This window comes from Apteryx rowi, unplaced genomic scaffold (assembly GCF_003343035.1).
Source record: "Apteryx rowi isolate R43461 unplaced genomic scaffold, aptRow1 scaffold_424, whole genome shotgun sequence".
Classification (NCBI taxonomy): domain Eukaryota; kingdom Metazoa; phylum Chordata; class Aves; order Apterygiformes; family Apterygidae; genus Apteryx; species Apteryx rowi.
The window spans coordinates 418,786-443,372 of record NW_020450677.1 but is presented as its reverse complement, the minus strand read 5'-3'; the positions used below and the strand labels follow the sequence as shown (position 1 = coordinate 443,372).

The window sequence follows — 24,587 nt, the reverse complement described above, 5'->3', positions numbered from 1 at the left end:
CATGCCTTGTCATATTCCAGTTATTTGGAAGATTTTCATGACAACAAGCACCTCCATGACATATCATGATGAATTTAGGACATTTTCAGTTCAGGTTAGGCTAGCAACTCCAGATATGCATTCTACACTTGAGGACAGAAATCACGAGAGAGAAAGTGTTAATATTATTTCAGAAAGTACGCCTCATTCCAGCACTTTTAGCATGGACTTTACATCATGTACCCACTGTATCCTTGGCAACTCAATTCCTTATCTTAAGGGACAAGATTGACAACTCAGATTTAAAGTTACAGCCCTCATGTACTACTAGTCTTGGATTTGGACAGGAGTTAGACAGGTTGTAAACTAGGGACCAAAGGTATTCCAAAAGTCACTTGGTGATATGTAAGAGCACAACACTTAACTGGATAAACCAAGAAAGCTATATCCAGATGCTTTCCATCATTTCATAATACAGAAGATAAAGATAATCTTGCTGGTACAACAAAAATTATTCATATATACTGGATAAGCACAAACCTGTAGAAGTGGCCCCTCCTCCCACCATTTTTTAGTTCAGTTATTCATGTTTCACTCCTATTCTAAAATAAATAGTCTGTTTTCTTTCTTACTTCATTTTATGTTTTCTCCACCTTCAACACACATAGCGAAAAGGAAATAAATGAAGATTTAAAACATTTTCATGTCAAGAAATTAAAAAGAAAAGTTACAGTAAATAAAGTTCCAAGGGGAAAAAAATAAAACTATATTCTATGAAAAAGTTTGGAACATTGCATTATTTTCCCCACAATCAACATACATTCCCCCTAACAACAGGGATACAGTGAATGAAGATCTCACCTGTAATCTTTTGAAACATATTTATGTGGGAAGGATTTATGATACATTAAAGTGAGTTTTTTAACACTATATTATTTCCTACATATTAACGTTAAGAGAGCAGTTATCCAATTGACATTAAATCAGAATAATTTAAAATTCTAGCTAAGTGGAAATGGATTTGTGAGTCAGAAAGCCTTTGTCTGATCCAACAAAAATGTGTAATGAGTTTGCACCTCTTTTTAATACACACAGTCCTTTGAAAAATATTGTTTAAAATAAATCAAGGTTTCTTATTGCAGAACAAATTAAAAAAAAAAAAGACAAAAACCATACAAATGTGTAGGCTTAATCTGCACTGCAAGTTATAAACGAAAAACCACAAGACTATAGGCAGGCTCCCCAAATGAAAGGCTACGTGAAACAAAACACAAATTTTTAAAAACAACAAGTCTTTTTGGAACATCCTTTTGGTAGAAGCTAGCTATGAATAGGCCTTAACCTGAACAGAGTTTTTAACCCTATACATGACATCTACCATGTCAAAACAACTCTGGTCCATTTTACCTGATCACACCCCAAAGCAGCAGCAGCTTTTTCCTGGATTCATTTCTTGATGACAAGCTGTTCAAACAGAGAGCTCCTATCAAACCTAGTATTATCATCTGCTGCTTTTTTCTTCTAGTAGACACTGCTGTCCATCAGAAGAAATAATTAATGGGTCTATTATGTGTGAAAGCGTCATCCTGTCAGTTCAGTGCCTGGTTTGAATAGCTCCTATCTGCTACTCACTGATGCCATGCGTGCTCACTGTCCTGCGAGATGACAAAACGCTACACCCTTTGGGATTTTTTCCCCCTGTTCAAAAGCAGCATTTCACATCTGTGCCTGACAGAAGCATTAGGAGCTGAGGGAAGCAGACCCTCATCATTCTTCACTGAATGATGCTGCATGGGTTAAAAGTTAAGACCTGAAGTCTACTGATCCTGCATTTTTCCTAAAGAAATGTAAAACACGGAGGCTACTGAATGTATACAGAAACAACTTTTCAGTGTTGGAATAACCTACAGCAAACAGACGGAATTTACTGGATGCTAAAACTTTTAATGAATTTTCAATGGGTGCTGAATACTTCAGTTAACTGGGGTCAGTGCATTTGCCTCTATTTTTTTGAAAAGATGCAAAGTTCACAGGTTCTTTTCTGTGACTTCATTAGGATAGAGTAAGTAAAAATGCTGAATATGGAAGAAATCCGATATTGGGGATACCTGGAAATAAGCTGGAAACAACCACTACCACAAGACTAAGCAGCAGTGAACAACAAGACGCTGTGGAGAAAGAAATCACAAGACAAGAGTGCATTTCAAACAGAAAAGGCTTCCTATCTGCTCAGTGAGTCTCAGCATATTCTGACAGAGCACAGATAAAGCTTCAATCAAATATCTCTTAGGTAAGTTTTTATTTCATCTGCTACTTTAATTGTTGATCACAGGAATACATACTTTAATGTATGGACAATAATACAATGAATTTAAATTTCTTTATATTGATACTGAAGTTTAAATCTTCCATGACAAATATTTTGTGTTCTTAGATTTCCTACACTGTTCAAATAACTGTTCTCTTTTGACACTAAGGTTATTCAAAGCAAAAGTATTAAATGCCTTCTCTTGACTTATACTACAGTGAGATATTTGCTAAGATTTAAATTCTTCGATTTATTTTAATATGTATTTCATGGCTGTTTAGAAAAAGGAAATTAGTAAAAAGCCATGTTTCTTTTAATATTAGCAAAGAACATTTACTATACTTCATTATTTAATTTAATCTGGCAAAGCAAACATCATTTTGTACCATGGCAGTATATGTAAAAGGATATCTTTTATTATAGCATAATAAATCTTTGTTTGTATAAAGGATATTAACTGAAGCTAAAAGTGTTGATTAGTTATTTATGAAAGGCAAACTAAAGCACAGTAAGGAAATAGTCCCAAGTGAATATACCATAAAGGTACTATGCACAGAGTTTCAATATAAAGATTGGACATCAGTGCCCCAGTAAAACTATAAAAAGAAGGTGCAGATTACCTCAGTCACTTTACTCATTTGATTACAGCATTGAAACAAAAAGAATTAGGGGCATCCAGACTACATAATCCACACAGACATTAATTCTATATGGAAATACCATGCAAAACATTTTAGAGTGAGATTCTAACATCTAGCAGAGCTTGAAAAATAAATATAGCATCTATTAGTCAAAAGACTACACTTCCTCACCATGGAGAAAGATACCTGTGCTCGCGCACACACACACACAAACACCGCACACCCTGAAACTGAAAAAGCATGAAATAGTCATGTACCGTTTAACATACCAGACTGGTCAAATTTTGTATGTAATATTAGCTTTAAAAACCTACCTTGGCTCATACTTTTACTTGTTTCACACCACTTTTTCCATTTACTAAGACATATGTTTCTTTTTCCAGCCTTGTTTTAAGTATCTTTCCTCCACTTCTCTAATTTTCCTCTTTTCTATTTAACATATCTTTCTTACTTAATGTATCCATCAATCCTTTTTCTGTTTTTTTTTTTTTACTGTTTTCCTAACTTACTAAAACAATCATTGTTCCCATCCTTGCTAAAAGACAGACTAACTCTCCATTCACAAACACCTCTTCCCCACCCTTCACTTATGCACAAAGGGCTTATAAATTCTAAGTGCTCAAAGACTGAACCTACTTGCCAAAGATGGATAGGAGACAAAAAGACAGGAGCTGATCTCACATATAACACTCTAGAGTACTTTATATATTTGAAATTCCTCCTACAAGATCCCACTCTTGACTGCCATGATAGGGAAAAAAAACCAAACAAACCACAGTTCACACCCTTCAAACATACAAGCTTAAGTCTTCTGCTTATTAGAGGTACAGAGGTTTCCACTGTTCTAACCCTCTTCTACTTTCCAGTTTGCTGTATTTGATGAGATGGGAATCTTTGCTAGTACACCTATCACTCAGCCATTTTGTTGCTAACAAATTCCAGCACTCTCTACATTTCCCCAATTTCTGTCCTTTTCTTTTATAAATGGCTCCAACTGCTCCTTTCATGACTGCTTGATAAAATTCTAAATAAATATCCTCCAATCTTTTTTTGCTATGCATCACTTCATATATTACAACAATCCAGCACGAATTCTTCCTGCCTCCTCACTGCTGCTATACAACATGCACTGGCATTTTGCCTCTCATCTAACATACTATGAAACACTCATTAGGTAAGACGTAGGTTCTGTGCAATACCAAACCAAACAGTAGGGCTATCAGTTTCAATGGCACCAATTCAAAATTTCCCTGTTTTCAACAGTGGCAAAACTGACAAAGCCTTCTACAACTTGTGAGCGCTTGTAACGGGCTCCAGAAGCAATACAGCTTCTGTCAGCTAATTTCAGAACCTGGTTCACAGTTAGAAGTAAAAGAGAGAAAAATAAGAATTATAATTCAAGCTTTGAATCTCCAGGTACTGCTAATTCTCACACTGGAAAACTTTCTTATCTTGGACAAACAGGGGAGTGGGGTTTACTGGGGGGGGTCCTTTCTCTTTTATAAAAGATGTTGTTTATCAAAGCCTAAAAATAAATGACAGTTAATCAACATGCCTACTTAAGAAAAATCAGATCTTTATTTGATCAAGTCCCCAAAAAGCTTATATAAAACTTAGTGAACAGAGAGTTAGTTGTAGTTAAAGCTTTTTAGGCTCTCTGATTTGAAAATATGTGAGGGCTAAGTAGTAAAATACATCTGAAAAGAATTAATTTAAGTCATCGAGGCAAGCATTATTTTTTGAGTACATTATTCCTCTCACTTATCTTCAGAAAGGACAGAATTCAAACATATTAACTGAATACAAGCAAAAAGTTCATTATCAAGTTCCAAAATCTAGATCTCTGCACAAAAAGAAATAAATACATCACAAAATATTTTCCAAAATGTGTAAGTATGGAAAAGCACCTAACCTGGAAGCAGTGAATTGCTATTAACTTTCACTTTTATGCTAATCACTTGGTCAAGAATCACCAAGCATCTCAAAAACCTCCACATTTCTGCTATGTATTAAGTCCCCTATCTATGTGAAATGGGCAAATCAAGTCACAACATAACTATAGTCACTAGTAAAGGCAGGACATCCATTCAGCAAAATGGCACACACGGTACATACGATAGGACCCCTTTCCCCACTAATTCAACAGGTAACAAGCATTAAAGTGCTGCTGTGCCATGGTCTAACAAGCCTTTAGAAATGATGAGAACGACACACAGACAACAGTCCATACTGGCCTCTGTTGACAGTTACCAGCTAAAACAAAATAACAATTAAATGCACAAACCTGTAGGAATGTATATTCCCAATTTATTGGCCTATTTTCTATATAGACTCCCAAGTCTACTCAAGACTATTAGATTACAAGTAGAACTACTCTTACACTTTCATCTTCTTGTTAAAAGCCATAACCTTCATAACCTAATAGAAAGCAAGGAGCAAAATCCCAAACTGTTCCTATGGTTAAATCTCTGGCCAAACAAGTTGTTTTCACCTTGAATTATAGCTGAACACATCAACTTAATCATGATGCTTTGCATCGCCCTCAAGCCTCTTCTTTTTTTTTTTTTTTTTACCCCCTATAAAGAGAGTTATTGTAATGAGGAAAATGGCACTTGGACACTTCAGAACCATTTACACTGTAAATACACTCAGATAATATTAGTCATTCTTTCCAATGAATGTGTTCATTCTACAAAAATATCTATACATTATTTTCTACCTTTCCCCTGGATTGTTCAAGGTTACATTTTCTAGATAAATTGTATCTAGAGATACATTTTCTTCAAGAACTATGCAGAAGTCTGAGAAAATATTCTGCAGGAAGAAAGAAGTCTGTATAGGTAAATAAGAGGAAGCAAGAGAAGATACACAGGTGATTTCCCTTGAGACATATAGGAACAGCTTAGAAGCCTAAAACTTCTGAATTCTATTCATGTCTATGCAACTAGTTTTACTAAATGAAACTATATTAACAAAAGTGTTTACATGAAATTCCCGAAGGGTAAAATCTTTAATTAGATATTTGGTTTAGAAAAGTATCACCCAGGCCTGACAAAACTCTACAAAATAGACATTTTTCCTCCTCTAACAGGAAAAATGAGCATTAGAAAAGGTGAATCAACAACCTAGTGGTAAAATTTAGATAAGAACCCAGTTATAGGACCTGTGCCTGTCCCAAAACAACGAGAGTAACAATCTCCCTCTTCAACATTTCCTCTGATCCATTTACCATTAGATCACCTAAACATCTACAGACCTTTACATTTTACCGAATTATTCTGGTAATGATAGCTTATTACTGACGAATTCATATCTTTCAGAAAAGCACAGTCTTCATTTCAGTGTATAAAAGGAAAAGACATCCAACATTCTTTTAACCTATTTCAGCATTCAATCGCAATTATTGTTAAATATCCTTCTGGTATTTCAAATATGAGGGGTTTGTTTGTTTGTTTAATTAGGGCTCTTTAGATATCTGTATTGTTCCCTCTACTTGAACGCAGTAATTGTAACCTCTCAGTTTTCTTTTTTTTTTTTGATACAATAAATACCCTTATGTAAGTTTATTAATGCAAGAGATTTTTTCAATCTTAAAGACAAAAATCCTACAGAAGTACATGAAGTGGACAATTTTGCATTCCCAGTATTTTGAACACTTTTTCAAATATGCATTGGATGCAGTCTTATTAAAACCTTGCATGGGAGAAAAAAAATTTCCTGACTCCTAAGCATTACTTTTATTTATACATACCAGGACTCTGTTAGCCTTTATTGTCACAGCATCTTAGTAGAATTTGTATTGTTAAGAACACACAGGCCTTTTCTTAACTCACTCCTGCAGAGAATCTCATTCAGCAGATTTGGTTTGCATTCCTTCTTCCTAAATAAAGACCACCGCATAAGCTCCTTGTTTGAATGGGCTCAGTATACTGAGAAGTCTGGCTGCCCAGTATGACTGCCCTTTTCTTATTTATCATTTGCTAATATGCTCATCAGTGATTTTTCCATTCACTTCTAAAACAGTCTTGCTAAACTTCCAAGTTTTAAATAATATTATTAAACCCTTCAGGTCTCCAGCAGAAACACTTCCATTTCATCACTCCCTGCTTGTGATTACTTTTTGAGATCTGTGAACTATCATTTCCTTAATCCATATACTGTGTCTTACTGATTTTTATATAATAATTATTATTTTAAATCAGAATGTCATGAGATACAAAGTCAAATGTCTACAGTAATTATACAGTACCTTTGTCAATCAAACTTGTAATTTGCTTAAAGAATTCAATCATATGTAAAGAAACATTCTGCACAAAGCCAAATGACCAATATTAGTTATATTCCTATCCTTTAAAACTTAATTAACTGAATACTGTATCACCTTTTCCATTCTTCTTTTCTGGGACTGATAGGAAGCCTATTGGCCTACATTTACCCAACTCATTCCATTTGATTGTATTTTTCCAATATTCAAAAAAATTATTCTTCAATCTTTTTCAGTATTCCTGCAATTATGAGAAATTAACAACAGAGATCTGCATAGCCCACTCTGTTGAGCTGTACTGATACAATAAGCTTTACAAGGCATTCACTTGTTTCCAGCCCAGTATTTATACTTGCATATCAAACAGCGGTGAAGTCGGCAAGTTTGTAAAATACAATTGAAAACAGAAAAACATCACAAAAAGTGAATCTCTTGCATGACCCTAACATCTTCCAATATTTTTGGCCCAMCACCGTTAAAAATTTTGAAAATGAGTTCAGAAGCACATTGCATGAGAAAGGTCATACCACATCAAAACAGGTTCTATCTAACCCAAACTCTGTACAAGAGTCCCCAACAACATAAGCCTACAGAAGCCTAAGAATTGGGTGCACATGATGATACTTCCTCAGAAACACTCCCCAGCCTCTAGCTATCTGTGGCTCAGGGATTTCTTGAGCCAGAAATGATGTCCTATTTACTAGATATTCCCCAATGGATTTTTCCAGCAGTTTTTTGAACCTGTGCAAAATTTTAACATCCACAACAACACAAACTTCCATAGTTTGTGAGTTACTCAAGAAATACCTTCTTTCTTTGTTTTGAATTTGCTGCCAGTCGGCTTCATTCACGGCTCCCTAGTTCATGCACCAGAAGAGACAGTAATAATTTTTTACTCACCATCTCCATCCTCTGAGATTTTACAGACTGCTACACCATATCCCCTTCTCAGTCATCCCTCTTCCAGGCTGAAGAGCTCTATTCTATTCATGACCTCCTCAGTCACTCCTTGCATGAAAGTTCTTCCATACTGTTAGTCATCCTGCTGCCCTTCTCTGTACCTTTTTCACTATTTCCTTGTTGAGGTTGCAGGATCCAAATTGGAAGGAATATTCACAACATGGCTCTGCCACTGATTTATACTGTGACATCGTAATGTGTTTTTGATTTGTTCTCTATTCTTTTCCTATTTCCTAGGATTGATTTCCTTTTGACTATTGAGTAGTAGTAATAAGCACCCCAGATGTCTTTCCATGTGAAGGACTGTCTCCCCCTCCTCTATGTACATCACTTAATATTTACCTACACTGAATTTAATCTGCCATTTGTGAGGCCTTTCTGCAATGCTCTGCAGTCCTCAGGCTGTACAGACTTAGAGGGGAATTAAGAGACACATTTTAACAATAAAGGTAACTGTCCATCAGATCAGTCCCTGAGCCCAGTGGGACAACCTTCCAACAGCTCTGGGGGGATTCTCTGTCACTGGATTTGTTTAAATCAAGACTGATAGTAGCTTTTGACAGTAGCTATACTAAGAGACATGCTCTAGATCAATAACTAATTCATTACTTTGTTACAACTATTCGTGCTAGCTACAAAAGTCCACCAGATCACAAGTGGCTGCTTTGGCTTTGTAATCTATGAATTTTACTAAACTTGCTGGGGCTAGACTTCAACCTACAGTTACTTACTTGAGAGAATCTGATCCACTGTTCTTCAAATAATAACAAAGTCAGTAGCAGATTTGAGTTGGGGATAGAAACAATAGCAAATTTCACTTGCTCCAATTCACCCCAAAACTCACTAAAATTGATTTTTTATTACATGGCCATTGTTTCACAGATATTTTGCAAATTAATAATGAAGCAACTAAAATACTAAAATGTCTTTGAACTACATCTTTAATGCCTAAAAGCAAATAATGACAAATACCACGTGATCTCATTATTAAAATTATATTTTAAGTGTTGTAAGACAGGAAGAGGAGGGGATGAAACTGTTCCCAAGTTTAGCAGTGCCAAGCTGTCAGAATTCAGATACAAAAAGATTATATAAAAAATAATTTTCTTAAACACCTATACATACTTTCCTTAATAGGCTGTTCAAGAATTCTTTTAGCTATTGTAATGTAAATTACATAAATCATCCCTAATGCCATTATGTGGACGTCACCTTTTCCTGACTGATAACGTGGGTGTATACTATCACTGTCACCAAAATATATCTTGTCCATGTTAAATTCTCCCAGATTTAATCTACTGTGCTTTCTTTTCATGGTTAAATGAATTCTATGCACATAAAATTATATTTTCAGCAGTAGTTGTTCAATGCCTCAATATCAGTTTCCAAAAATGCATTACACCAGCTTTTTATCATATAGTATAGCTTATTCAGTGAGTTATTTTTGTAACAGACAAATACTTGTTTCACTGGCCTTTTTTGAATGAAATAATTTTCAATTTACAACCAGCCTGGGAGATTGGCAGGCTTCAGGAAATGAGTACATATTATTTTGTTCTATATATTTAGAAAAAATACTGTCTACAGTATTCATCACCAAATGCCCTAAGGCATTTGCAATTATTAGGTAAAAATTATTGCATGCCTCTGCAAGCTTTTTTAATTATGTCCTCCAATTTTTTATTTATACTAAATTTTAGACATTAAACATTCTTTCCCACTACCAAGCAAGTTTATAAACACCAGGTCTTTAATTCATACTTCAATTTTGCTTCCCAAAAGAGTTCTGCTGTTCACTCCCTCAGTTTCTTAAAATCCTTGCAGCAGAAGGAAATGGTAGTATGTTAAAATACTTAAAAGTGGGAAGGTTTGTGAAAAGACAACCCTAAGAACCATTATAGGACTCTACTATTAATAACATAAACAGCCAAAAGAAAATTATTAAAGTTCAAATTAACAAATACAGATAAACTGTTTTAAAATACAGGCAAACACAAATAACCATCTCTCTCTCTCTCTCTTTTTTTTTTTTTTTAAACATACAAAGATAACTGTCCAAATCAAACACCTTGGAGACTTTAAAATGCTTTGTCTCTAGTTAAAATGTTACTTTACATAGAGATATTTAAAAAGATCAATTTTCTTTGACAAGCTGAAGTGTGCTTGTAAGTTACAATTATAAAATCTGATGCTTTCAGATTACATTTCTACAAGTTAATTTAGTCATCTCATACTCGTAGGCAATTTTCCTCTAAGTGACTAGATTGTTCTTCTTGTTGGAGATTTCCACTCATCCTCCTTTCTTTTCCTCCTCCTCTTTTTTCATATTCAAATACAGCTCAGAAATAAAGTTGGCTGTAGGATGGGAAGAGAATATATAAAAACAAGAGTAAGCGAACACTTAATAAGGCGTTATGGAATGAACAACAGAAAAAAGCAGTATAGTAGGGGCAGACAGAATGATGTGGAGTAACAGAAAAGAAAATTTAAACAGGGGAGACTGGTGTCTCTTATTTGCATTAGAAAATGTACTTGCTGTCAATATTCTAACTGCAAACGCTGATAAAGACAAATCACAAACAGGCTTCTGGACTTCYGTTCTTCAACATAAACTGTGTTAGTCTATATTTAATACTAACACTGAGGTTCCACAGTCCAATCCAATTTAACCCAATACACACGCACGCTTCCACCACGAAAGGAGCTCTTGCCCCTACCCTTACTAGCAGTCCTAGTATTCCCGATTCCCCAGGACCCTTCCCTCCTCACCCAGCCTTTCAGTTTCATGTTCCTGCCAATTCCTTTGCACCATTCATCCAGCCCAATCAGGCAACCAGATTCCTATCTGGTGATGGGCCAAATCCATAAAATCACTTAAGTGTCTTTCAAACTCATTTTTTCAGAACAGAAAAGACGATGATGATTCATTATTGAGAGCAGAGGCAAAATATAATGCCACTTCAAATTCATTACATTTTTATTGATAAAAACTGCAAGGGTGCATAACAAAGAAGAAAACAACAAAAACAAACATTCAATAAAAGCAACAGGGAAGCAGATACACGTAAGAGACAAAACACACGTCCATTAGGCTTCTGCTACGCACGTACAAAAGGAAGAGAAAAAATCTAAAATAATTATAGTCACCTTCATCAGAATTTATGTTTTAGTAGTGACTGACTTGACGACTAAAGCAATTTATAATTGCACATACAGTTACTTAAAGGTGAAAAACTTCATCAAATGAAGCCAGGCACAAGTGAGACTGATAACAACTACTGTGTAGTTCTCCAGTATTTAAAAGGGGTGAAGAGGGGAATCCAAGTCTGCATTTCAGTCAGAACAACTAGTGTTAGCTGACTCCTTTTGTTGCTTTTGGTAATAGTCAGGTTCTTTACTCTCATAGAAATTACCCTTTCCCCCCCTTCCATCTGAAGTGACACCATAAAATGAAAGGGAACAAGCAAACACCTTGCATTCTCACTGTTGTGCCAGTGGTACCGTGCCCATTTCAAATGCAGATTAAACAAAATCATTAACAACTACACACAATGCCTTTTCAGTTTTTATCCTTAGGGTAGGGTAATGTGGTCCATGAAAAGTACCTGAAAGGAGCAGCAAATACATTGTTGTTTTGCTTAAAAAGAAAAGTATGCTTTTTGAGATGAGAATGTAAAAGGAAGGTACAAAAATTAACCATGTCCAAGACAGACCAGTGACACAGAGCAAGGGAAAGACAGAGAATGAAGGCAACAAGCCTTAAGACAGACTGCTGGAACAATTAATGTGTGTCTATAACTTGCTCCCTGTGTACACCAGCAGGTAACAAGGAGCAGGTTTTGCTAATTTTTCAGAAGTCCAGCCAGGAGTCCCTGAAGTAACATGCAAAGGACCTGTAAGAGTTGGCAATGCTGAAGGTCCCAAACTATGCGGACTTTCTAAAGGAAACCTGCCTGCATTCTAGGTATTTTCAGGTTGATGGACAACTAATCCCCCAAACTGAAATGTAGTATTATGTGGAAAGCCTGCATAATGAACAGAGGGCAGCAACAATAACTTTAGACTAAGCTAATATTACTGGGCTGTGTGAACTGGCTCATTTCTTAGTCAATCTTCTTCAGACTAATGGCTTTCCCCATTCCCAAGCCCCCAGACACACTGTGAGAAAGCCCATGCAGACAGCAAGATACTCAAATGAGATATAGGCATTGGCTTTAAGAACAGGTCAGTCTGTCTGTCTGCCAGTTGGTCAGAAATGGTACCAACATGCATTAAGAAATATATCTGCATGAGAAACCCAAAACATCTGGAAGTGTTTGCATTTCAGCTAAAATAGGTTTTGAAGGCCTTTTGCCCCTTCAGTAAAACATAACTTCCATCTTGGTAGCCTCACCCTTATTTGTATCTAAGGATTCAGTCAAGAAGTGGTTTAGCCTAAAGGAAAACCTGTTATAAAAGCCAATCAACATTTGTCGTCTGTCATGTTCTTAGCTGAACTCTTTTTCTTCTAACAACTTCATAAACAAATTACACCTAGAGAAAAAAAATAATAAGACTCCATCAATAAAAAGATCAGAGTGAAAGTGCATTTTTCCATTATAACACTTTCCATAATACATCTCCTTGGACATCAGAAAGGTGACAGCAAAGACTACCAACAGGGCATCTTTTCCTGAAACAGTATAAAGACTTTCTCTCCAGGACTACTATTCTGGTATCCTTCCTTAGCACTTAGTTTACTCAGAAAATCTAATCCCATTTACCTTCTATTACCACTCAACTATCAGTTTATAAGAATACTTAGCTTTCTGGCAGCTCAATTCTGCCACCATTTTCCAATCAGAAAGTTAACTGTCTAAAATGAAAATTTTTTTGCTATTAATACCTGCAATTATGGCCTGCAGTTTTTATGACACAAAAATCACTACAACGATGTCATTCTGTTACAACGCCTGTCTTTAATTAGAGTTCTTCTCCTTTGCCCCCGACATTCTGAAGCAAGCTACACTTTTCAGCGACACATCTTCTGTATGTTGAAGCACATGCACTTATTCAAGAAGAAAACACCATATTATCACAGTCTTTTCAATCAAGATCTTAAAAAGAAATAGAGAGGGTATTATCAGTTTCAYAGTCCAAATTATCTGCAGCAGATTCAGAAACATCACTTTTTATGAGCTGAAATGATGAGTGTGTATTGTCAAAGGAAGGTCATCTGATTCACGTTCCAGTAAAGGTTGAAAATGAGTCAGAAGCAAACAAAACATAATTCCTCCCCACTTGCGCCTTATTCTGTCCCTCAAACATGCTTTTTATTAAAAGAGATTCTAGTTCACAATTTTACACACGTGGAGGGTGTGCAAGAAAGGACAACAACAGGACAACAACAGGATGGAAGTGTTCCCATGAGCTGAGAGTTCCCATGACCCTGTATTAACTGTTTCCACAGTTAATACAACAAAGAAAACATCCTCATTTTGAAATAAAGACTTTGGTAAGGCCCAGCACGCCTTTGGCATTCTTCATACAATTCTACCCAAATCTGGCTAAAAAATAAGTCGGGGCGGGGGGGACGGGACACAACCTGTATGTGCTCAGTAGAGCCATTTTCCCATGCAACAGCCAGAAAAGCCGAAGATGTCACTCTTTCTCAGGAGAGCTTGGACTTGCTAGAAAGAGAGATGGGAGTGAAGAACAAGAGGACACAAACTAGATGAGGAGCCAGTTTGTGATTTGGACAGGCACAAAAATATGGCAGGGGGAAATGTAAATCAAGAGAAAGCTTAGAAACAGAACTGAAAGAACTGGGAACTCCCAGCAACAGGACGAGATCAAAAGAAAGAACTAGGGACAAAATGATTAGTTTTGATTCAGAAAGCATCAAAAGAAGAGAAAAACAAGGAGGGTCCAAAACACTGGTAACAAACATGAGGAGGAGTATCAGGTCAGCTAATGGGACAAGAAGAAATGAAGGAGCTAGGACAGAGACTGCAGAAGGAATAGGTAGTCTGTGCTCAGTAGAGCACTGCCCACTTCACGGCCTTCCTTCTGCTCAAAAGCCAGGGTTTAGAAACAGCACTGCTCCCTGCAGCTAAACTTCCGAGAACACTGCAAGGAGAATGGGTCTGTTGACCTCCCCTAATGCTGGTACACACACAGTCTGATCACAGCACTGCTTTGGAGCATCTGTCAATGAACAAGGAAATGTTCCTATCACAGTCATTTTCTTTGTAAGCTGATATTAGGAAAAACTACATGCTATAAGAAATAGAACACTAAACGAAGTCCAGCTTCTGCAATTAAACCAATCTCCTATATCTGATATTCTTATCATTCCTACCATAAATAATAAAAATAGGATCGTTCTTTTCTTAATGTAGGCTTTCCTTTATATAGGCTGGAACAACAGTGAATTAAGTATTACAATTAAAACAAATCCAACTCTTCCAGGTCAATCAACAACTCAATTTTACCACAGAAGTGTATCTAATTCCTATTAATATTATTACTGGAAAAAAACAAATACTTTATAGGCAAGCAAAAGACAAAGTCCCTGCTCTGCAAAGCTTACAATCTAATTCAGATGATTAACAATGGCTCAGAATCAGAAGGTTAAAGAGAAATAATGTGTAAAAAGGAATCTGAAAGAGAACAAAATCAATTAAAACAAAGGTGTCTAATTCAAGGACAACATGAAAAATCATAAAGTCCATGGAGTAAAAGGAAAATTCAAAGGAAGGAAGGAAAGCAGAAGTAAAGACAGGAGAAAGGGAATGGAAATGTAGTGAGAATATCATACTGAATTTTGAAAATGAAGTCTAGAGTACTAACTGTGCTGCATGAGTACAAGAGTCAGGGTACTTAGTCTTTTCAGGAAAGCAGGAAAGAATTTTACTGGCAGAAAAGTCAGAGAAGGTGGTGTTGCAGAAACCAAGATGAGCAAGATGGACCCTAGTCAGGACAGACCTTTTTAGGGGTATTACAAAAACAAGGGTATGATTAAACAAGAGAAGCAATGAATCAGGCAAGTCAATATTTTTATCAAGTTTTCTAGCCTGTGAATTCAAATATGGACATGGCAACAGGAAGATAGGAATGAGGACAAATTGTTCCATATTTAAACTTACTGATTTGTGTTTTCGTAACCAAAATGTACTTAAACCACATTCAGTGCAAATATTCTCAATATTTAGCAGTAGCAGAAGATTAAGGCACAAGATTAGAGAAGGATCTTGGTCAGAAAATTTTTTTAAATTCAGGAATCTGGAATTTAACAAGTCAGTCAACACAAGGTTTGAAGAATTAAAATATAAATGAGGAAAAGCTTGCCGCACTGATTTTAATGGGAACAGAATTTAACTCCTTTAGTCTGTGAATCTTACTCTATTCAATTCTAAATCATAAAGCATACAAAAAATAGCTCTGAAATTCTGAAACCATTCAGTTTTTTTCTTTTGTTCCTTGCCATTAGTTTCACAGTAATATCACCAATACACATGTCTGGTCACATAGTTCTGAGATGAAATCAGAATGTTACAATGAAAAAAGAAGTCTTATGCTACATTTATATGTACTTCAAGCCTCAGGATCACTTCACAAAATTCTGAATGTGTTTTAGATACAAAATAGGGGGGGAAAGCGTATATGCAAAAACATGCATTGCTGAGCACAGATTAACAATTACATTTTCATGATAAATATGTTTTTCCATAATGCATAAAATCTGGCACTTTTTTTTTTTTTTTTAGTGTGAATTAAAAATAGGAAGGGACAGCTTGTCTGAATAGGACAAAAGAGATGAATTTGTGATGTTAGGAACAGTTCAGGAGGAAACACTGAGCAGATGGAGAACCAGCTTACACTGATGCCAAATTCTGTGATTTTAATGCAAATCTTGGAGGGGGAGGGGGGGAGTGTTTGGGAAAGGTTTTTGGAGGCTGGGGTGTTGCATTTGTATAAATTTCAGATTCCTGTTTTATCTACAGGCACATAAAGTAGCGGTATCTCTTAGGTCTATCAACAAGGCCATAGTTGCAGACTGCCCAGGGCATAATCATCATGACTAAGACCCACGCAGGTGAAAATGAGACCACCCCGGATAAACAGTCTCTAAAGATGGGAAATGGTGTCTATCACATGACTGCCAGAAAAGGAGGAAAGGAAAGTTCTGCTGTGCAGGAATGGGACTATGAGGACAACCAGGAGAGGAAGGGAAGTTCAGAGAATGTTTAGGGAATGATATAGCAGTAGAAGGAGACCGTGAGGAAAAGATATAAAGCACATGCTTATACTGTTTATATCAGGAGAGCATATAAAAGCTAGGAGTATTCATGTGATCTGCTACAGAGCCTCAGCTGCAGCAATGCAACTTTCTGTCAAGAACAGTAACTTGGTACTAATATCCTAAAGTTGTGCCATTTACATGATAAATAACACCTCTCTCTTTATTCTGCGTGGAGCTCATGCCAACTGGTAAACAGCAATATAAAGTTTTGCCTTTGTTGAATTTTTGACCAAATATGATGATATACATCATAATCTTATATATATATATATATATATATATATATATAAACCATATTTGGTCAAATATTTAGTGTATATCATCATACATATAAATAAATAAATTTCACTTATTGAAAATATAGCTGCTTCACATATAATCATAAAGACATGAAAAGATAATAAAAGACTTTTTAATTATTTCTAAGTTAGTGTTCTCAGAGCTGATAAACAACAATCCTTCATTACTTTAGACATCTCAGTGGTACAAGAAACAGATGCAATTTGACATCAGTTTAAACTGTAGCTGCATCTGTGATTTGGGGATTTTGTGCATTTGTTTTGCTGAATCCAACAGGAGGACTGGGAGCATATCTGCATGTTGAATAAGGATATTTATACTTTGTCTGAAAAATCTCTCCTTTAAAGAGGAGAGCTCTGTGAGCCTCCCAATGCTGGTACATCTATTGCCTATCTTTGCCTTTTTTATTGACATAAGAATGGGGGGGGGGGAGCAAAGCAACTTTTTTACCTGTAAGAAGAATTATATTAATAGTAAATGTCTTTTAAAAAAAGTCAGAGCAAGTTGCGTTCTGCCTGAGTTTATGAAAATTAACAGGAATATTATCCAGTTATAAGACTAGTACAAAATATCAGTTTTCCCATTTAATTCTCCCTATTTGAGGATCTGCTGATTAATGAGAAAATTGCTNAAAAAAAAAAAAAAAAAAAAGGAAAACCAGAGTGTCTTTCAGAAGAGAAAGCTATATGGAGACATATGAGCATAAATAATTTCACAGAGCAAGCATTAAAAAAAAAATTAGTTGAACTTGGGAAACAAATGCCACTGGAAAGTAGAAGCCCTGATAGATACTACAATAATCCATATCAACAATGAGTTAGGCAGTTCTGTAAAAATAACTGATTTTCAACTGTTCTCTAGAGTTTTAAAAGCTCAAAGGATTCTTTTTTTAGCATCAGAAACATGCCCTGCCGTTTCTATTCTCCTTTGCTTGAACAGAATTTACATGGAAATAAGAAAACTATTTATTCTTCACCCATAGTTTCTTCTACATCTCCATCAGGATATCCTTATTTTAAAAACAAGCCTCACTCCCAAAGTTTAACTTTCCAGCTTTTCCAAAACATCCAGTCTTCTGCATACTGCTAATTCTCTTATTAACATACATATATCAATCACAAAGCTGACAAAAATGCAGTGATATATTGCAATACACTCATCAAGATTACACAGAGAGGCTCAAAAGAAAGAGGTTAAAAGGACAAAACAAACAGTGTTTTAGGGAATGGAAAGCAACTGCTACCTTACAATTCCTATACTTAACATTTGTTACTGTTATGCTCCAGTAACTGCTTTTTTGATTGTTACTCCACATTTATTTTAGTATTCAAGTACTAAGGACCTACATAAACTATATGCATTCTTACAGTATCAAAACCATTCTGCCAGACTGAACTACACGGCATCTCTTTTCCTTGCCTTTTAAGGTCACCACAATCATCCAGTCATGACCAAAAAAAAGGGGAGGGGGGAAGGAATTCACATCCAGATTTATATTTTTCACCTTGATACCCATCACCCTGCAACTCAGCATGTTGCTACTGAGACATGTATATTGGCAGCTTTTGGTTGCTGCAGTGGTAATGCCTAATATCTTGAAAGGAAGTTGATCAGTCTTTGACCAGCTCTGTAATGAGATTTTAGCATCATATTTTTAAATCTAAAGCATCTATTCACAACAAAAACCTAAGGAAGGACTGAAATCTGTTTTGGGGCACTTAACACCAATTGGTCAAAGAATGAGGACAGCTCTTCAAACATGGCAAGATTCTTCTAGCAAAGTAAAGTTATCCTATCACTTCCACTTCTCTTGTTCTTTACGCTTCAATAGCATCTTTACTAAATTGATTCAAGACATATTCCCTTAAGGCTTCACAATGGACTTGTAGTTCACATCAGCTAGATGTCAAAGCAATACAGAAAATAGTTTGCTTTGCTATTTTCAAGGTTAATTAAAATACATATATATATAATTTTATACACATGTGTTCAACAAAAAGGTAATTGGAAATTACTAAAAAAGTAAAGAAAGAGATAAGAACTAAACTACCACCTTACTCTATAAACAAATAGAATAAGCCCTAACAAAGTAGTTTTGTGAGGCTGGTAACATCAGTTATTACCAAAGCCACCTAACAGCTCTTACTTAAGACCATTTTCAGTTGCTTAAAAGTTTACTACTCAATCTGAAAATTTCCATGCCAAATGTCTGCTTCAGGTGATTTTTCTCCACCCTCCTCCCACAATCACCTTTAAAAAGTCCTAGAATAGCTGGAACATTTTTCTACCATGAAAGAACCTGGGACAAAAGCTCTCAGTAGAAGGGCCTTTGTAAGCTCTTCCTTTGGAAAACTGTAAGCACTTTCGTGCCTTGAATCAGCATCTTGAAATCAGGCTTGAAAATCTTTTTGTGAGATGTATACTTTGCTCATTTTGTGAAAAATCTGCCCAGATCTGACCAAGCTACAAGCTTCAAGAAATCTGAGTTTGTAAATATTTAGTGGCAAGATCTGCTGGTGCTTAACAACTAGTCTCCAAAGAATGCATCCTCAGTGAGCTTCTCTATGTGATCTCAATGTGTAAGTACCAGTTCCATAAAGCAACTGAATTAAGTTTTCTCTAACCTTTGGTTATTAGTGAAGAGCCAGATATTTCCTGTAAGAAAAGTCTGCATTTAGCAGGAATCAGGCACAACACTGAATAGAAAGTGCCATCTTTCATACGTATAGCAACCCCACCTCTGCCAATCTCTCTTTAACAGTTTAACAGAGTGGCCATCCAATTCATGCTATTGGGTAAGTGAACAGGACTGGGGGCACTCCAATTAAGAGCGTGAAGGGCAGGCAGAGAAAACAGCCCAAAGTAGAGACTAGAACCAGAAGCTTGAAAGAAAAAACTGGAATTGACTAAGCAAGAAAAAATAAGAGGAACAGAAATTGAAGATGGGTGGTGAATGAGAGAAAAATGATCAAATAACCAACCCCACAGAGAACGACTAAGAACTGGAGATCACTAAGATCAAACAGTGAGGCGTAGAATATATCCAACATAAAGCTAGATTTCAGTGAGTAGGTATGGAAGGGAAGCGACTCACAAAGACTAGGGAAACATGTTGAGAACCACTAGGAATCAGAAACACAGAAAATAGAAAACAGAAGCAAGGGAGAGTGAACAAGAATTAGTAGGTGGGCAAAGGCTGAACACAGAAAGACAAGCTACAGACAGAGACAGTCTGGGACTAGTCAGGTCTAAATATCTGAATGAAAAGCCAGACCAGTGGTGCACTAGAGCTTGGCTTGAGGCAGGGATAAGCCGGAAGGATAAGCAAAGACAAAAAAAAAAAAGAAAAAGAAGTCATGTCTTCAGAAATTATTTTTAAAAGTAAAATAAAATCCCCCAAAGACTTACTGTCCTCTGCAAACATCTGCAACCTCCTTCTTTCCCCCCCTCAAAAAAATCTCCCATTTTCCTCCACTGCTGGTATAAATACAATATCACAACCCATTACCACTCTCAGTTACTGTCTTAATTCAAGCAACAGTGATGTCCATGTCCTAGATCTAAAAGCTCCAATCCTGATGTTCACATCACAGGACATTTGTGCTCTCACTTTGCTATTTTTTGTTGTTCTGAACTAGAAAATTACATGCAGAAACATATTTATAAAAATATTAAAGAAATATAAAGCTTGGAAGTTTAATTCCTTGGAAGTCACAAATTCCTCCATTTAAGTTTGTCTACTAGCCTTAACTTACTGTCATTACCACTGTGTGATCCCCAACTATCTTTTGTACCCTACCTTGTTCAATTAATGGGACTTTTTCAGTCCCATTTTCAGTTTAATGGCACACATAGGAGAACAGTTTTCTATCCAAATTTTTGCCACTAGATTCCTTAACTGCATTAATTACATTATTGTGTATTATAATAAGTTGCAAGAACCTTCTAAGCTTCTGCAGTCATGAAAAGTAGCAATTTCTAACTCCATTCCCTCTCTAGTACTCCATTAGTGGTTTGTTGCAATTGCATTGAATCAATGCCATGCAACATTAGAATGCAAAACAGCAATATCCTAACCTAACATTAATTATCAGATAAGAGGAAGATGCAAGCTTCTTCTCAGACCACTAAAAATAAATATCTCACTCCATTTTCAGTTTTTGCACATAAGTCAGAGAAACCATGCACAGCAAGAACAAGAGCATGCAACACTTCAAGAAAAAAAAAAATCAATAAAAATAATCAAGCGGCTATGAATGTGTGTTAAAAGATAACTTCACAAGAGACAATATTGCTTTATAATCATGTTGCTTTACAGTCAGAGCTAATTAACATACAAAAAAATAATTTTCCTAAACCCAAGAACTAAGGAAGGCAAGCTTTCATTTCATGCTTGAAATCATTATCTGCAGTAATTCAACACAAAACGTAGAGACATAACATATAAGACAGTAACCAGTGCCATCTTTCTAATCCAAGGGATATTTTTTTCAAGGCCCCTTTTAATTAACCARCAAACACTGACATCCCAAGTTTTCATTGAGTCATAGAAGAAATAAAGCATCAAGCTATTTTAAGTTATAATGCTACCCTATTTTTCTGTCAGTAACAAATGCAAAAAATTCTGAGAACTAACTTGTTTAATTATGCAACAAACTAATGAACTTTGAAGTGCTAGACCAGATGTCTCAATCGAGTCAAAATAGTTTAATAATCCATTTTTTGATACCAGGGACAGTTAATTTTATTGGTATCTGTAAAAGACAAGAAGCAAACCATAGTATATTGGACTTGTAAAAACTGGAGTCAAGGTAAGTCACAAGGTATGACATAAAACAGGATCTTACTTTAAAATGACAGAAGATCCAGCTCTGATATTACAGGATTAATCACAAGTTAAAAATAACAGCCAATACAACTCTCAGTTTCAGAAATCTGATGCTATTTCTGTGTTCGTGTCAAACTGCACTTTTATGTATACTGTCCTTTAAATGGGATTTTTTCCCCTCACATGACAAATTTTTAAATTACTAATGTTACAAACGCAGGGAATTAGATTAATCACTTTCTTCACCCTCAAACTCAGTAATGCTTCCCTCTCTAACCTAGTTTAACCACCTACTTCCCATCCAGGACAGGAAAGAAAAACGCTACTTTTTCTACTACAGTAATTAGACATAAAAGCTTCCCTTTCTCAGCTGAATTCTGAACTTCAACAACTTTTATATACACACACCCCGTATCAGGCAAGTCATTCCAAAAGCCAGCTCCAACCCAACTCCAACATAGCACCCTGTGTGCTGTAAGCGTTTAACCTAGCCTGAGACCAACTCAGAATTCTCTTTAACGCTTCTGCTCTTTTAAAGCAAGTCTAGTACTTTTGCAACAGCACATCTTTCAATTCTGGAAGAGTTTTGAGTATTCACCTGGTTATCATGAAGAAAAAACATATTATTCAACATGATTTATAGCCTGGCTATGAAGAAGGAAAAAAAGTAGATCTAACAATCCAGGCATATTGTGAATGACACAAAAAGAGTTAATCACAAAAAGTCTTAGATAAGTTCATGTTCTTTTTTGCAAGTGTTCATTTCAGAATGGTACACATTTTCCTTCTACTTCAGTCAAGCATGATTTTGTTCATCCACTAGTATCTACACAATGTTATCTACACTACAAAGTCAACAGCTTGTATTAGCTAGCAAGTGAGAACTGCATTTCTAATTCTAAGAGTGAAGGTTCAGTGTTTTAAAATGAATTTTCCATGGTGTTTATCAAACACATTTAATGATCTGCTCCCTTTCCAGATATTATCTGTATGCAAGTATAATGATGCAAACAAAGACTGACAGATTTCATTGCCATGAGCCCATACCGTTTGTACCAGACCAAAATAAAACATTTCATCTGAAATATTAACCTTAAGACCATTCTAATTCAGAGTACAGTAATAAACAAAGATGGTCAGTAATAATTCTTTCAATTATTGCTCCTGTTCAAAAGCATATAGGAATGTTCACTGTATTTTCCCCTTTATAACTGTTTCTACTGTTTTGCCTTCATATTCCAGTTAACACATTCATATCACAATCATTTTCTTCAAGACATAAGTGTGTATGCATAATAAAGGACTTGAAAAATCTCACTTCAAGCCAGAAGATGAGGTTAAAAAAACAAAAAGAAAAGAAAAAAGAAAATGATGCATCTATACTAATATAACCATTCAGAGCTTGCAGGTTGCACAAAAAAATCACAGGAGATTGTTTCTAGCTTTTTGCAGAATAGTCTTCTAACTCAATGGCATACATCAACACTTTGTAAAATAATTTTAGGCAACCCTTTTTTGCAGAACAGCCCTATTCATGTATAGTTTAAAAAAAAAAAAAGTAAAGCCTGCCCCTCCTGCTGCTCCTTCTAGTACACCCTTTAAAGATGGAAAACAACTGATCTTTGTTACCAAGGAGAGTAAAACTTGCTATTCATGTGCAAGAGCCATACAGTGCTGACTACAAATCATTATCAAAACAAACAACAGCAAGCAGCTGTTTAACTGCTTTGCTATGCTTAGTTGTATTAACAATCTTTTTTGTTTTCTGAAAACAATCCAATGACTCCATGGTCAGTAAAAAATTCATTATCAGCAGAATAGGCTCAAAGTAAGTGGAAACATACTCAGACCTATACGCGGTTTTATAAGAAGGCTATAACGGCAGCAGCCACCTTTATCCCCAATATACCATGGCTTGGTGCAATGTGTATGTGACATGGTTGCTCCCATGAAGACTCTGAACACTCCCAAATAGTCAGTGGCGTATTTACTCTCACAGATAGAAACAGTATTCTAGGGTACTGTTTCAATATCAAAAACAGCCAGAACTACAGTAAAGTTTCAAAACGCAAAACTGAAAGAACTGCTTACCTGCTGAGCTAAGCAAAACGCTGAAGTCTGTTCCTCTCTGTGACTCTGCACTTTCATTCCGCCCCTCTTTTTCTGCATCCTCATAGCGGCTCCAGTTGGAAACAATCTTTCTTCTTGAATAGCTTTTCAGGTCTTCTTTCTCTTCTTCCTCTCGTGACTCATCATCATCATCCTCCTCTACCTGTGACATTTAAATGGACAGTTGAGCCACTCAACAGCATTTAACTCAGTATTTAAATAGTCACTCAGACAACCCCAGCCACAGAATCAAAAGCCCAGAAAGACAAATAAGCCTGAATCAGTAGCCATGCAATCAAAATTTTAGATTAGGTGCTACCATCTTCCTGAACTGTATATAGCTCCTTATTATTAAAAGTACCTAGTGAAACCTCAGTTCTTACAGGGGTCAGCCTGTTCAGCGACACTGATGCACACTGCAATGGTTTCCCTCCTATTCTGGAAGCCCAAAGTGAACGGCTTCCTTCCTGATAACGAGCAATGTGTGGAGCAGAACTAAGAATTTAGCAGCAGTTCCTCTGTACAAGAGTTGCAGTGATACAGGCAATAAGTGAAAGAACTGGTGTGGGTTGAACACAGAAAAAAAAGACAACACAAATACTTCCAAAAAACATCACGTAAGACTGATCTGCACAGGGATTTCCATTATAACCAACTACATGCTCTTAAGTAATATGAAGTAATTCGACAAATTCATTTCCTTCATGAAAGTCTTTTTAATGAAATACACACGGAAAATAAAATAGACTGCTGGCAGTCAAGCCACCAGCCCGAACTCTTCAAAAAAGTGCTAGGGTCAAAGGGAGAACTCACAGCAGAGTCAGCTTAAGATTCAAGAAAAACAGGCATTTGCCACAAGCACTCAAGAACCGGGCCACAGAAAGCTCTCCTTAAGCCCTCTGCATCAGAGCGCT

General features: G+C 36.1%; 1 protein-coding gene across 1 annotated transcript in view; it reads right to left on the bottom strand.

The window, feature by feature from the left end:
- AVEN (apoptosis and caspase activation inhibitor) overlaps window positions 1-24,587 on the bottom strand; it is a 96,370-nt gene that overhangs the window by 58,695 nt on the left and 13,088 nt on the right. Inside the window, exon 3 of the mRNA XM_026076057.1 lies at window positions 23,656-23,836. Within this exon, the coding sequence (XP_025931842.1) occupies window positions 23,656-23,836 (181 nt within the window). The remainder of the gene's footprint in view (window positions 1-23,655; window positions 23,837-24,587) is intronic.